General features: G+C 42.2%; 1 protein-coding gene across 1 annotated transcript in view; it reads left to right on the top strand.

Annotated features, from left to right (window-relative positions):
* CCDC13 (coiled-coil domain containing 13) overlaps positions 1-13,933 on the top strand; it is a 33,492-nt gene that overhangs the window by 4,963 nt on the left and 14,596 nt on the right. The window contains exons 2-7 of the mRNA XM_065399817.1: positions 2,719-2,867; positions 7,125-7,267; positions 8,260-8,349; positions 9,427-9,543; positions 10,931-11,035; positions 12,971-13,135. Coding sequence (XP_065255889.1) covers positions 2,719-2,867; positions 7,125-7,267; positions 8,260-8,349; positions 9,427-9,543; positions 10,931-11,035; positions 12,971-13,135 — 769 coding nt within the window. The remainder of the gene's footprint in view (positions 1-2,718; positions 2,868-7,124; positions 7,268-8,259; positions 8,350-9,426; positions 9,544-10,930; positions 11,036-12,970; positions 13,136-13,933) is intronic.

The raw sequence follows: 13,933 nt of genomic DNA, 5'->3' as shown, positions 1-13,933 counted from the left end.
AAATTGCTGCTGCTGGGAAATGCTTGACAGAAGGCGAGTTATTTAAAAAGTGTATGTTGATTGCTGTATCTGAGTTATGTCCAGAAAAGAGGGGAATATTTGAGAATGTCAGTCTATCACGCATGACTGTACGGAGAATAGCTGACATTTCTACCAATTTAAGTGATCAGTTAAAGCAGAGAGTCAGTGAATTCTGCTTTTACTCCCTAGCTATGGATGAAAGCACCGATTTAAAAGACACCGCCCAACTTCTTATTTTTATTAGAGGTATTGATAAAAACTTTGAAATTACTGAAGAACTTGCTGGCATGTGCTCCATGACGGGTCGCACAACCGGAAAAGAAATCTCCAGTGAAGTGATAAAGTGCACGAATGATAAGTCGGGATTAGATTTCACAAACTTGGTGGCCATTTGTACTGATGGTGCTCCAGCTATGTGCCAAAAAAATGTTGGAGCAATTACTCTTCTTGAAGAATTTATCGGGAGAGAAATAACCAAACATCACTGCATTATGCATCAGCAGGTTTTGTGTAGCAAAGTCTTAAAATTTGAGCATGTAATGTCAGTGGTAGTTTCCGTTGTAAACTACATCCGTTCTAGAGGACTACAACATAGGACATTTCGAGCCTTTCTTGAAGGGGTAGACACCGAGTGCAATGACTTAATCTACCATACAGAAGTGAGGTGGTTGCGTCGAGGAAGAGTGCTCCAGCGTTTTGTTGCTTTGAAAGAGGAGGTAGCAAAATTCCTAGAAAATGGGCCAATAAAATTCCCAGAGCTTGAAAATGAGTCCTGGAATCAAGATCTCTTTTTCTTTTGTGATATTACAGCACACCTGAATGATCTCAACATTCAACTTCAGGGAAAAAATCAACTTATATTTCAAATGTGTGCAGCAGTGAAAGCTTTCAAAATGAAATTGAAACTTTTCAGAAGTCAGCTGTCAAAAGGTGAAATGTGTCACTTTCCCACTTGTGCACAGCGTATCCCTCAGCACAAACACGCCGAGTTAGGAGAAAAATACGCAAAGCACATCATTCTTTTGATTGAAGAATTTGACAGAAGACTTACTTTGTCTAAAGAAGAAGACGTCCAGTTGAAGCTGATTGAAGATCCCTTTTCTGTGGATCCAGAGGAAGTGCCACTAGATTTGCAGTTGGAGGTTATTGAACTTCAGTGTTCAGCAGTTTACCGAAATAAGCACAGAGAAAGCAGCTTGCGGGACTTCTACAAAAGTCTGGACAATGAAGTTGCACTGAAAACGTTCAGCATTTTTGGACGCACTTACATATGTGAACAAACGTTTTCCATCATGAACATGAATAAAAACAAGCAACGTTCTTCTCTGACTGACGACCATTTGGAAGACATTATGAAAATATCCACTTCAAATATGACCCCCAAATGCGACAAGCTTGTTGCCGAAAAGAGATGTAATATTTCTCATTAAATTTGCAAGGTAATTATGAAAAGTACAAATGTTTTCTTTCAACGGAACAGATGTTTTTAATTTTTCCATGATTAATAAAAAAAATTAAAAAAGTGTTTGATTTAATTGAAAAATTCTTAATAAAGTATCACACACCCTCCCCCCCAAACCTTAGCTGTTTCGGCGGTGCGGTGCTGGGAAGGAGGGTTTGTTTCCGCGGGGCTGGGCGGTGCTGGGTGGGGGGGTGTTTCTGCGGGGCCGGGGGGTTTCGGCCCTCAGCTGTTTTCTTGGGAGTAATATGGCCCTCGCCGCTTTACGAGTTGAGCAGGCCTGGTTTAGCATAAGTAGTTAGTCCATATTGTAAGGGACCAGTCTAGGTCCCTTGTCCTCTGCAGTTATAGGACAAAAAGAGTTAGTTGGTGGTTACAGAATATTGTAAAAAGCCATAAAATCCAGTGTTTCTGTTCAGTCCATGGTTTTTAGAGTCTACCAGAGCAGTGAATGCCAGAAGCTGGGAATGGGCGACGGGGGATGGATCACTTGATGATTTCCTGTTCTGTTCATTCCCTCTGGGGCACCTGGCATTGGCCACTGTTGGAAGACAGGATACTGGGCTAGATGAACCTTAGGTCTGACCAGTGTGGCTATTCTTATGTTCTTATATGAATTTAAGCTTCCAGGCTCGTCCTTTGAAAGGGTTGTGCAAGTTTCCTTTGAGGATGAGGACTGATAGGTCAGATATAGAGCAATCACTTTGTGAAAAGTGTTCATCCACGAATAATAGGATGTTTTGTCTTTTATCAATTTCCCGTGTGAGTTCATTTGAGAGTGTAGTGACTGTTTGGTTTCATCCACATCATTGTTATCCAGGCATTTAATGCACTGGATGAGGTATGCCACGTGTTGTGAAAGGCATGTGTAAGATCCATGGATTTTGATGATCATTGTTGCAGGTATGGAGAAAGAGACACTGGGGTGGGAACTTGTGTGGCTTTCTCAGAAGAATCAGATATCTAAAGCTGAGGACAGTTAACTCACTAACCCAGTCAGGAGTCCTACCAGAGCTACCTTTCTTGTGGTATTTCCACTGCTTGGCCCAGCCAAAGATAAGCACAGAAATTAACTGAATTTATTGACTTTCAAAACTTAATGTACTTTTCCCTAGTGAACATAGCTCATTAGGCATGGTTTTATGTATAATTAAACTTATTATTAATTTTATTATTCTGAGCATTTATTTGAAGCCCATCACAGTGGTATATGCCATGATTGCTGATTTGTTTTCTAGGTTGCTTGAGGATGAAAACGAGCAGCTTCAGGATCAGCTTCGAGAGGTCGTAGATGAAAATGGCAGACTGTACAAACTGGTGAGGGAGAGAGATTTTGAAATCCGGCAGCTTCAAAAGAAAATAGAGGAGGAGAGATTAGCCCTGAAAGGTAAACGGAACAAATGTATAGTCTCACTACTGCAGCATGAGAGGCCATCTTGTAGGAACTTGTGTTTGCTTGATGCTCATAACAATAGCTGGTAACAGGACTGTGGTAATAGTTTAGTTCATAACAATGTTTTCATATGTCATCTCTTCACTTCCTACACGCTACTGCTCCCAATACTCTGCACCCTCAGCACTTCCACTTCGCACTACCCGCCTGCAGGAGTTACTATGGATTTTCAGCATTCACAGCTTCACTTGACTTCATTTGGAGTTGCAGGTTCTCAGCCTTTTGAAAATCATGCCCTGCAGTGTTAGGGCTGTAGTAATTCCCCTGTACTGGTGCTGTATGAGAGAGCGAGGGAAACTGAGGGCTTTGGGTCTGATGAATTAGTTAGGCCTTTTTAAAAGAGACTAATTGCGCGAGAGGGTTTGGAGCTGTCCCTAATTCCCAGCGATATCACAGAGGTTTGTTACAAGCAGGGCCGGCTCTACTGTTTTGGTCGCCCCAAGCAGCGCGCCGAATTGCCACTGCGGACGGCGGGGGCAGTCTGTGTGCCGTTAGGGCGGCACGCGCGTTTCCACGGTGGTGGCAATTCGGCGGCAGCTTCTGTCTTCAGCCAGAAGACAGAAGCCGCTGAATTGCCGCCGCGGGCAGCTGAACATAGAAGCTGCTGCCGAATTGCCGCCGCCACGGAAAGGCGTGTGCCGCCCTAACCGCACATGGACTGCCTCCGCCATCCGCGGCGGCAATTCGGCGCGCTGCTTGGGGCGGCAAAAACACACGGACTGCCGCCCCTTGCAGATTGCCGCCCCAAGCATCTGCTTGGAATGCTGGTGCCTGGAGCCGGCCCTGGTTACAAGGGACGCTCTTTCTCCTGATTGCTGTTATGTTTTAGGGTTTCTCTACAATCATGTGAGAGGCTTTTCTTCTTCCTATCAGAAATTATTGGGGAATGGGGGTATCAAATTTAGGCTGCATGTCACTTTTCTTCCACTCTCTGGCTGATTCCTGCAACTGAAATGGCACCCAGGGAGAGCGAGCCCAGTAACTTCAGGCCAGAACATCTTTAAAATGAGGAGAAAGCGGATCAAAAAGTGGCATCTGTGTAGTCATGGCTGATGAGGAGCATCTCTGCAGCACTCTATGCTTTTATTCATGTGAGGAAAAAATGCTCTTTGTGCTGCATGTGTATTGTTCTTTTCCCCCGGCTGAATCCTTTTAGGGCCATACTGGGCCTCTTCCACTAACTGCCAGTGGCCTTTCACTGTAGCCTCCAGAGGCCTTTTCAGTGTGCTGCACAGAGAAGGTTCTAACGCCGCCTCTACAAGCACATGAGAATGAAATTCAAGAGTATCTTGAACCTGTTTTCACTGACTGCTGTGGGCCTCTCCTTTTGGCTACCAAAAACATCTTCCATCAGCTACCACAGGCCTTCATGTTGGCTAGAGCAGGCCTCTTGTCACAGGCAACTTATGTGGGCCTGTTCCAGCTACAATGGGACATAGTAGAATTGCTGGTGGGGATTAGAGGTTGTGCTCCTAAACTTTGTCTTTGGTGTCACTGTCATTGAATCATTATTATGATACTCTTGAATTTCATTCTCATGTGCTTGTAGAGGCGGCGTTAAAACCTTCTCCAAAGATGTAAAGCAACTATATCACCATTAGTGAAACCACTCAGGTGCTTTTAGCATCATCACTCAAAGTGTGTAGTTCTTCTCATGTTAAAAGCTCACCATTTCTATTAATGCTTTTATCTCTTTTTCTAAAGAAAAGTTTGGGCTTGCTAAATGCTCCTCTTTCTGTCATATTGTAATTACGTGCTCTGGTTGTAATTTTTCCCCTTAATAAACTCCAGCTAAGGATGTAGTAAAATCCGATCTCTCCGCTGAGATGGAAGTTGTGGGTATTGTCCAGAGGAATGGGCATCTGGACCTCTAGGTTTTAGTCCTGGATTTGCCACTGGCGCACTATGTGGTCTTAAACAAGTCATTCAACCTGTGTCCTCATCTGTAAAATGGGAGTAATGATATTTCCTGTGTCAGAGGGAAGGATACTCTAAGGATTCATGTCTGTTTGTAAAACAGCTTTGAGATTCTTAGATGAGAGGTGGTATAAAAAGGCAAAATATTATTCTTTATTTATTGTATCTTACAGGAGGCACATAACTCATCTGAGACATAAACGGACCTCAGTTCCACACAGATCTGTTAGCTTTTTATTACTGACATCAAAAATGATAAATCCTGGAAGTCAAATTTTAGAAACTTTATTCATGTTGAAGAAACAAATGCCACAGACTTAAATTCCTCCTGTATTATTTTGTGTTGCATTCCTCATTTTGCATCTCTGCCCTGTTTAAACCCTTGTATCACACCCACTTGGGGCCCTGGCTAGGTGGAGAGCTATGATTAAAACTGCATAAAACTTTTAAATGGTACTGGGTGTTTAACAATTTAGACATGCAGTCCTAGCTTCTTCCACCAGGTGTCATTATTGCCCAGAGTAGCTGCGATGACTGAAATAGGAAAGGAGAATAACTGCAATAAGCACAACTGAATGACGTATACCTTATATGTTCATGCTTTATTATTCCTTGCATCTTATATTTAATAACCGAAAGACAGTATGTCCACTGGTTAGAGCTAGAAACTAGGAGCCAGGACTCCTGAATTCTGTTTCTGCCCCTGCAGTTGACACACAGGGTAGTCTTGGGCAAGTCACTCTGGGCCAGATTTTTAAGGTATTTAAGTGCCTAACACCCATTGATTTAAATGGGATTAGGTACCTAAATGCATTTAAAAATCCGGCCTCTGTATCTCAATTTTCCATATCTGTAATATGGAGATAATGATCCTCACCCATCTCTCAGAGGTATAAAGCACTTTAAGCCTCTTGCATGCAAATGCATTTGTTTATTAGTTTTTATTATAATAATTATCACTAATTGTTAATTATTATGAAGAGGGGGAGGAGGAGTAATAGTTCCTGGAAATGGGAGGAAGTGTTACATCAGATCAAAAGAGCAAGAATGATGCAGATATATTTTTTAATAATAGATGAATTAGTTTCTTTGCAAGGATTTTAAATAGTAACATCGGGTCACATTCTCCCCTGGCCCACACTCTGTGTAACCCATTTGAAGTAAATCAAGTTGTACGAGGCATAACGTTTTCACAAGAGATTTAGAAGTAATTGGGTTCCATACAGTGCGTCAGAATTCATGTGGTATGAGAGACCGAGGATCCTTACAGACATTGGCAAACAGGTCTTCGCAAAGCTTGAAACACTGAGGGGACAGATCAGCAGAGCTATGGGGGTTTGGCAGCTAATTGCAATAGCCCAGCGAAATCCTCATATACCCATTGAAAAGTTACTACTCCGGGTCTTTACTTCCTGTGTATTATTGTAGAGATAGAGATATTCTTGTACATTTTTAAAATTATTATTGTACTTGTACGTAGTACCTTTTCATCACTTAAATGACATGACAGTCTGAATGGTATACAGAGATTACTTTAGCTACAACTCGGGGAGAATGTAGCATCTGTTTGACAGTGTACGGTAACATTGTGCAGTTATTAAGAACCCATGTGAAAGTGCAAGGGGTGTTTAAATAGGAACAGTGCAATTACCCGTTTGGTATGTAGCCAGGACTCTAACCCTTTAGAACAGTGAAGGGATCTAGCAAAACTGGTACCTTTGGTTCAGCAGCGGCTCCAGTGCTAAGCTGCCAGCACAAACAGGGCATTGGCATTTTCACCACCATGTCACAAAAACCTACTCAGAACAGGCTCTCACAATACCGTGAGCAAACCAGCCAAGCCTTGTCTATACTAATGCTTTGCCATTGCTACTCCTAGTGCAGCTGCATTCTTGTTGGCATTTGTCGAAATGTGGGTTATAGCTTAGCATGGACAAGGCGTTCATGAGCACAAGTGGAAAGATCCTCTGCTTTATGTCTCATGCCAAAGACGGTACCTCCAGGAAAAGAAGTGCCTCCAGCACCATGATAAGATATTGGCTGAGCACTAACTGAGGGCTGAGTGGCGTAAGTTGGATCATGAATGCCTCTCTCCCTCTTGCTATGCACTTTCTCTTTAACCATGCAGTTGTGGTTAGTACAGATCTAAGTGAAGGAGTTTCGGTTATAAAAGTACAGTATGTTCTTGGCAGAGAACAAAAACATCAGTTAATCTGGATCCTACAGCTAAGATTTTTCCTTCATTTTATGTATTTCTCTTTTGTTTTTCTTCAGGGATGTCTGGTTTAGCAGGGGATGTTGCAGCTACTAAAATAGTTGAACTGTCCAAAAAGAATCGTGAGCTAACTGCTGAGACAGAGAGTGAAAAAGCCAAAGTGAAACAACTGAATAACAAAGTCAAAGAGCTTGAAAAAGAAGTAAGGTTTCTTCTGTTGTCATGGTAGAGCTTCGAAATCAGGCCAGTAGTTTTCTGAGGGCAACGTCTGCTTGAGAAACTGGTTTTGATTCTTGTGGCTACTGGTCGGCTTGTTACAGCATCAGCTCTTGCCATGGGTTCTTTTCATCCCTGCCTTTGTGAGGACAGATGGGGTCCTTCTCTTAGCAGTTTCCATCCTTTCTGGAAGGATGGGAATGAGGTATAATGAGCCAGAGATTCATGAAATGCCAGTTAGAAATAGTAATTTGTATCTCAAAATGCAGGTGCTTGTCTAAAGGGTAATCACAGCAATCTTCTATATGCCTTCTGGGGTGGTTGTTTTTTGTTAGGAATTATTTCTCCGCACCTCGGAGAATGAGACCACAGACCTGTAGATCCGTCCCAGCTAAACAAAAGGAATCCTAACATTATTCCTAAAGCTCAGTCATTGGGCATTACACAGCAGGGTTTTTTCCCTTTAAAATACCTTAGGTAAAATAATTTATTTTATTGACTTTTGCTTGATTTTCATATAAAATGGGTGAATTGGGATTCAAAAGTCTACATTTTATTGAGCAAACCAATTTTAGATGTGGGCATCATAATAGGATGTTCTGATCCCATGCCTCCATCTCCATTGGACTTGAGCTACATTTAGGTACGTAGATACCTGCTTTATGTACCTAACTCCTGAATGTGAGCATCCCTCGATGCCCACATTTGACGACTGATCCCACAGTTGCAAGTCAGCAGCTGGTTGTGGTTCTTTCTCTTAGTAAAATAACACAGCTTCTCTCAGGGAAGATTGAATTATGTCTTTTTGAAATGTGTATTTATGTGGCTACCTGGAAAATTTAGTGGAAGATGAAGACATTTTTGCTGGAGTAATTAAAAGCCACACATCCTTTTGAGGTTGTTATTCTTCAGCTTAATCTTCCTTAGAGTTGCGCTCTGGTCACTGTCTGCATTCCATAATGTGTGCGTGTGTTTCAGCTACAAACAGCCCTGGGAAAAATCCAGTCTCTTGGTGGCAATGACTCAGGAATCAAGCAATCGATGTTGAGAAGGATGGAAGGAAACTCGGTATGAATTATGTTTTTTATAGAAAAATTCAAAATGACAACTAATAATGTGTTCCTTTCTGGTGTACAGTCTCTTTCATCATGGTGAAATCATCTGTCCTTGCCATTGGTGTTATAATCTGTCCTAATTGCTCTATGTTCAAACTCAGTGAGTGCGTTTGAGTGGATGGTTATAGTGTTGGAAAAGAAAAAGTGTTGTGACCTGGTCAATTGATCTTCCCTCTCTCCCTGCTGCATCTTTACAGTGCCTCAAATTAAGAGGGTTATAGTACATATCAGCTTCAGAGCTCACAAAGCAAGCCATCATCTACCATGTACCATCGGAATTGTGGGGGCTACAGGAGAATTGATAATTATTTGCATACATAAAAGAAACAATAATTGTTAATTTTTAAGAGGTCCCTGCCAAGTTCTGTCAGAGTTGCATTGTGGTTTGTTTTTATTTTCTTTCAATAACACAACTCAGTTAAGGGGTTATTCGGCAGCATGGGAGCCTAGTGGAAGGACGGTAGAAGAGGCATTGGAGAGGCAGGATGGCCCAGAGGCTAAAACACAGGACTTGGAGTCAGGGAGCTCTAGACTCTATTCCTGGCTCTGCAACAGACGGACTGTGGGATCCAGGGCAAACCACTGAACCCTCAGTTTCCCCATCTGTAAAAGGGGGGTAATAATAGTTACCTGTTTCACATCAATGTTGAGGCTTAATTCATTATTGTTTGCAGAAGCACGTTTGAGGATTCACAAGATGTACAGAGTATCATTATTATTAGAGGAAGCACAATCCACTGCTACGCAGGCAAGGCGGACAGGCTGACTAGCACTCAGTCTGTGATGAAGGGTGTCCCTCTGTCTCCTCAAGGCAGATGGGTTTGGACAGGAGCTATTTGTAGACTGAGTCCTCCTTTGCTGAAAGGTCGCTGTATCTCTCAGGATGTACATGTACATTGCTATTCTGTATGAACCCACTCTGAGACACGTCTGAGCTTTCCTCATGGTCACAAATTGTCCTTTCTGGTAGTCAGTTCTGTTTTCTATAGTGGATTCTGTCCTTATCAAATACATTTTCCTTCTCTCAAAGCCTGGAAGTCCGGAGTTGAAAGCTTTGCAAGAAAAATTAACTGCAGCCAACTTTAAAGCAATGGAGTTTCGCAATCAGCTCCAAACCACAAAACAGGAACTAAAGATGATGCAAAAGGTACTAGTCCACAACTTGTAATGTATATAGTGATCTGGGCCTGGTTTCTGTAATGGAGACAGTTTGTTTGTTAAATCAAGAATGGTGCTTCGTTTTCTCTTGGTTTTGATTATCCTCCTTGATTCACTATTAATCTATTCACTATTAACCCACACCAGGATTCACTATTAGTAGTGATTCACTAATAGTGATTCACTATTAACTATTGATTCTCTATTAATCCACACCAGGAAGGAAGGCACAAGAGGGGCGATAACACTGGTTGGATTCTAAAGTGGAGAACACTGAGCTACAGAAATTCCTGGTCTACCAGGGCCACTGTCACTTTCCAATATTTCTACTGATAGTACGGTTCTAAATCCTGTAAGACATTTATGCCCTGATTCAACAAAACAATTAAACTTGTGATTAACATTGAGCATGTCCCTAAGTGCATCTCTATTCAGCAAAGCATTTAATCACATACTTAGCTTTAAGCACAGGCTTAAATCTTATTTAAGTCCATGCTTATGGTTAAGCACATGCTTAGGCACTTTGCTGTACTGGGGCTTCAGAGCAACTTATTCCTTCCTGATTCACTGTGACCCCTTAGTGCATTATTCTGTACTCTTCCCACATGACACTCCCTTTGATTTTACTACTTTGCATAAGAGACCTGCCGTGGAGATCAGAGAGGAGATGTTTTCCCTAAAAAGAGATCTCTGCTGACCCTTGTATAAAAATTGAAACACACTTCATAATAACTCGCTCTCCTTAGTGTGGCTGCTTTGGAATTGTGTAGGACAGACAGCCCCAGGTCTGTAAGGGTTTGCAAGATGTCAGTGTTTCCATTGTGCACCTGATGTGTTTTGGTCAATGGCTGGTTATGTATTTGTTATATGAGAAAATAATTACATATGTTGAAACCTGTTAATAATGGTGACTAAAGGGATTTCTGTCTGTTAATACTGGTGGCCATGTAGTACAATTTGAATGCCCCCTCCACATATATATATATAGTATTGATTCACCTTTCACTGTAAGGACAGTTCGGACATTTTATTGAGTGGTTCCTTTCTAAAGAAAGAAGAATATCCAACCTTTAAATATTGAATTGTATTTAAATACCCATTTCAGCAAGAATTTGTTGGTACTTTGGTTCCCAGTGAAGCCATTAATATTAGCCAAAATCTGGTCACAAACAATTCTCTGTTGTAGTATTGATCTGACAGAGCTTGCTTCATATGGGCTGAATATGAGGTACAGGCACCAAAGGGATACAATAAGTATGTGTATTTGTGTTTGCTGGGAGAAGGGCCACATTTACTTACACACACACACACACACACACACACACACACACACACACACACACGTCTCATTGTTAATATTCATGGCTCATTCACAGCTTTTAGCAAGTGAAGTTGGTGAAGATGTGAATATTCAAAATCTTTTGACCATCTCTGGCAGTTGGCGTGGACGGGCCCAGCAAATACTTGTTCTGCAAGGCAAGGTAAGTTACTACTCTGGGTCTTTTTCTTAATCTATATGTAAAGTTATCTTTTTGGTGTTTAGAGCTGAGTGCCAACTTGCAAACACATACTGGGCCTCCGTGTTTTTTGAAATTATGACATTTTGAACATGGACTTATTGTATAGTGCAGTCCTGCAAAATCCCACCTGTTCATTCACCTGTGGTGAGTATTTTTTTTTCTTCTGATGAGCAAGTAAAATATCACTAGCTGTCTTGTTATCAATAAGTCACAATCAATGCTAGGCAAGTAATGCGGTCACAAAAAAAAGGCTAATATCATTCTGGAGGTAATTGTTCTAGTCCACTCAGACCTGGTGAGGCCTCAGCTGGAGTACTGTGTCCAGTTCTAGTTGCCACATTTAGGGAAGATGTGGACAAATTGCAGAGAGTCCAGAGGAGAGCAACAAAAATGATCAAAGGTTTAGAAAACCTGACCTATGAGGAAAGGTTAAAAAAAACTGGGCATGTTAAGTTTTGAGAAAAGAAGACTGAAGGGGGACCTGATAATAGTCTTCAGCCATGTTAAAGGCTGTTATAAAGAGGATGGCGATCAGTTGTTCTCCACATCATTGGAGGTGTTAACAGGTTAGGTCCTGCCTCAGTGCAGGCGGCTGGACTTGATGACCTCTCGAAGTCCGTCCTACCTTACATTTTGTGATTCTAAATTTTGTATTTTGCTGGTAAGTTTTCATGATAGTGTTACAAGCATGGCATGATGCTATGATCATATTGGTAAACTCACGCCTTAAAGCAAAGCTATGTGAAAACTTGACATGTATTTGGGGGGATTGGAGAAGGTTGGTTTGTTTAGAAAATACGTGTGGTTTGAGCATTGGCCTGCTAAACCCAGGGTTGTGAGTTCAATCCTTGAGGGGCCCATTTAGGGAACTGGGGTAAAAATCTGTCTGGGGATTGGTCCTGCTTTGAGCAGGGGGGTTGGACTAGATGACCTCCTGAGGTCCCTTCCAACCCTGATATTCTATGAGTCTACATTTTTTTAAAGTTTGATTTCTGCCTTTTAAAGTCTTGCAGCATCTAGTGCTGTGTAAGTCAGGTGCTGGGGCACTGTCCATAACCATGGGACATTTTGTTGTGACTGAGTAAGGGAGTGAATGAAGAAGAAAGATTGCTAGTCCCTAATTTATTTAATTCTTAATTTGTAGCCAGTTGCAGGAGCATCACTTGCTTGTGGCCAAGTATACAGAAATTATTTAATGCAAATAAATGTCTAGTCATTTAGTGCTCAGATAAACGGGCATTAAAATAAACAGCTCTACAATATATTGAAATCTGGGGTTTGAGTTTTTGGTTGTTTTTTTTAAACACACCCACCCTAGGAAATTGTGTTACATTAATTAAACTGTTTCAAACTTCAGCTCCATTGGTGTTGGGAATCCTGCACTTACAATGAGGATCCTGGTCCAAGCGGCTTAGCAATGAAACTTCTAGTGACTTTAACTCTCCATTACTTCTGAGGGGCTTCATCCACCTTACTGCCGCTTGGGAAATGGAGACAAGCTGCTGACGCAGGACATAAGGCTTCTCTCTGGTTGTTTTCTTGTGTGTTGTCACTCCACTGCAGTTAGGTGCATGCAGCTGAACAGGGACTTTTTTCACTTTCATTGACTAAAACGGTAAACTCCAGCTTTTCTGTGGGCAAAATGGGTCTTCCCTCCTGCAGACATACCTTCCTGTGTCTGACGTAGACATCTATGAATGGGAATTTGAAAGAGTGGGCCCTGCTGCTGTGCCAGTTAACTATGATTTGTAATGTCAATAACTATATGACATGACTCTCCACTCTGGATCAGATCCGACCTTTGGATGTGAGACTGTCTTTGACTTCAATAGAAGCAATGCATGCACAGCCAAGGCCAGAATTAGGTCCTGAGTGTACTTTCACATTCTCCCCTAGCTTCGAGAGCTGGAGAATCAATTGGGTCAGAGCAAGAGCAGAGCATCAGTGAATAATGTTGATGAGGAAATGCTGGCCCTTACAGATCCACGGAAGTTGTCAGCCCAAGAGAAAAACCTGTTACGGATTCGCAGCTTGGAAAAAGAAAAGAAAGAAGCCTTGGAGGTAAGGCATGGGGAGCTGCGATAGATTTGCATATAATTCATGATATGTAAGAATTCTGCCTCCCTTTGTGTGGGATAGGGCACTGTCACACCCACCTGGGGCTAAATATAAGTAGGCTCTCAGTGCCCAGGAGTTGGAGAAGTGGCTAGCACTGTTGGATTCTCTAGTGGCCCCAACGGGTGTGGGGGATGCATAGGGCCATGGCAGCAAGATGTGCAGACACCCATGGGCTCCATACAGTACAGAGGTTCAGCAAGTGCACTTCTCTATAGACTCTCCCCACCACCAGTTGTTAGAAGGCCTCCAGCTACCAGCACTGAGGCTGAGAACCTCCTTCCCCATCCCCACCACAGTTCAGCCTTGCAGCTGGCGTAACTTAGCACCCAGGTGTACATATGCCTCTCATCCTTGACAATTAGGATAAAATCGGCAATCCACAATTACATACCGCAAGGGCCAGATTGTGCTCTTACACCAGTGTAAAGCTGGAGTAACTCCATTGTTGTCTTCCCGTCTCAGGCACCATTCACAATAGTTGCTCAGAGTGGAACTTCGTAGTTCTAAAGACAGAAGGGACCACTGTGGTCATCTAGTCTGACCTCCTGCATAACACAGTCCAGAGAACTTCCCCAAAATAACTCCTAGATCAGATCTTAAAGAAAGGCATCCTATCCAAAATTGTAAAAATTGTTAGTGATGGAGAATCCACCACGGCCCTTGGTAAATTGTTCCAATGGTTAATTACTCTCACCATTAAAAATTTACACCTTATTTCCAGTCTGAATTTGTCTAGCTTCA

Source organism: Emys orbicularis, chromosome 2 (assembly GCF_028017835.1).
Source record: "Emys orbicularis isolate rEmyOrb1 chromosome 2, rEmyOrb1.hap1, whole genome shotgun sequence".
NCBI lineage: Eukaryota > Metazoa > Chordata > Testudines > Emydidae > Emys > Emys orbicularis.
The sequence above is the reverse complement of the archived record's forward strand: the minus strand, read 5'-3'. Positions and strand labels throughout refer to the sequence as shown.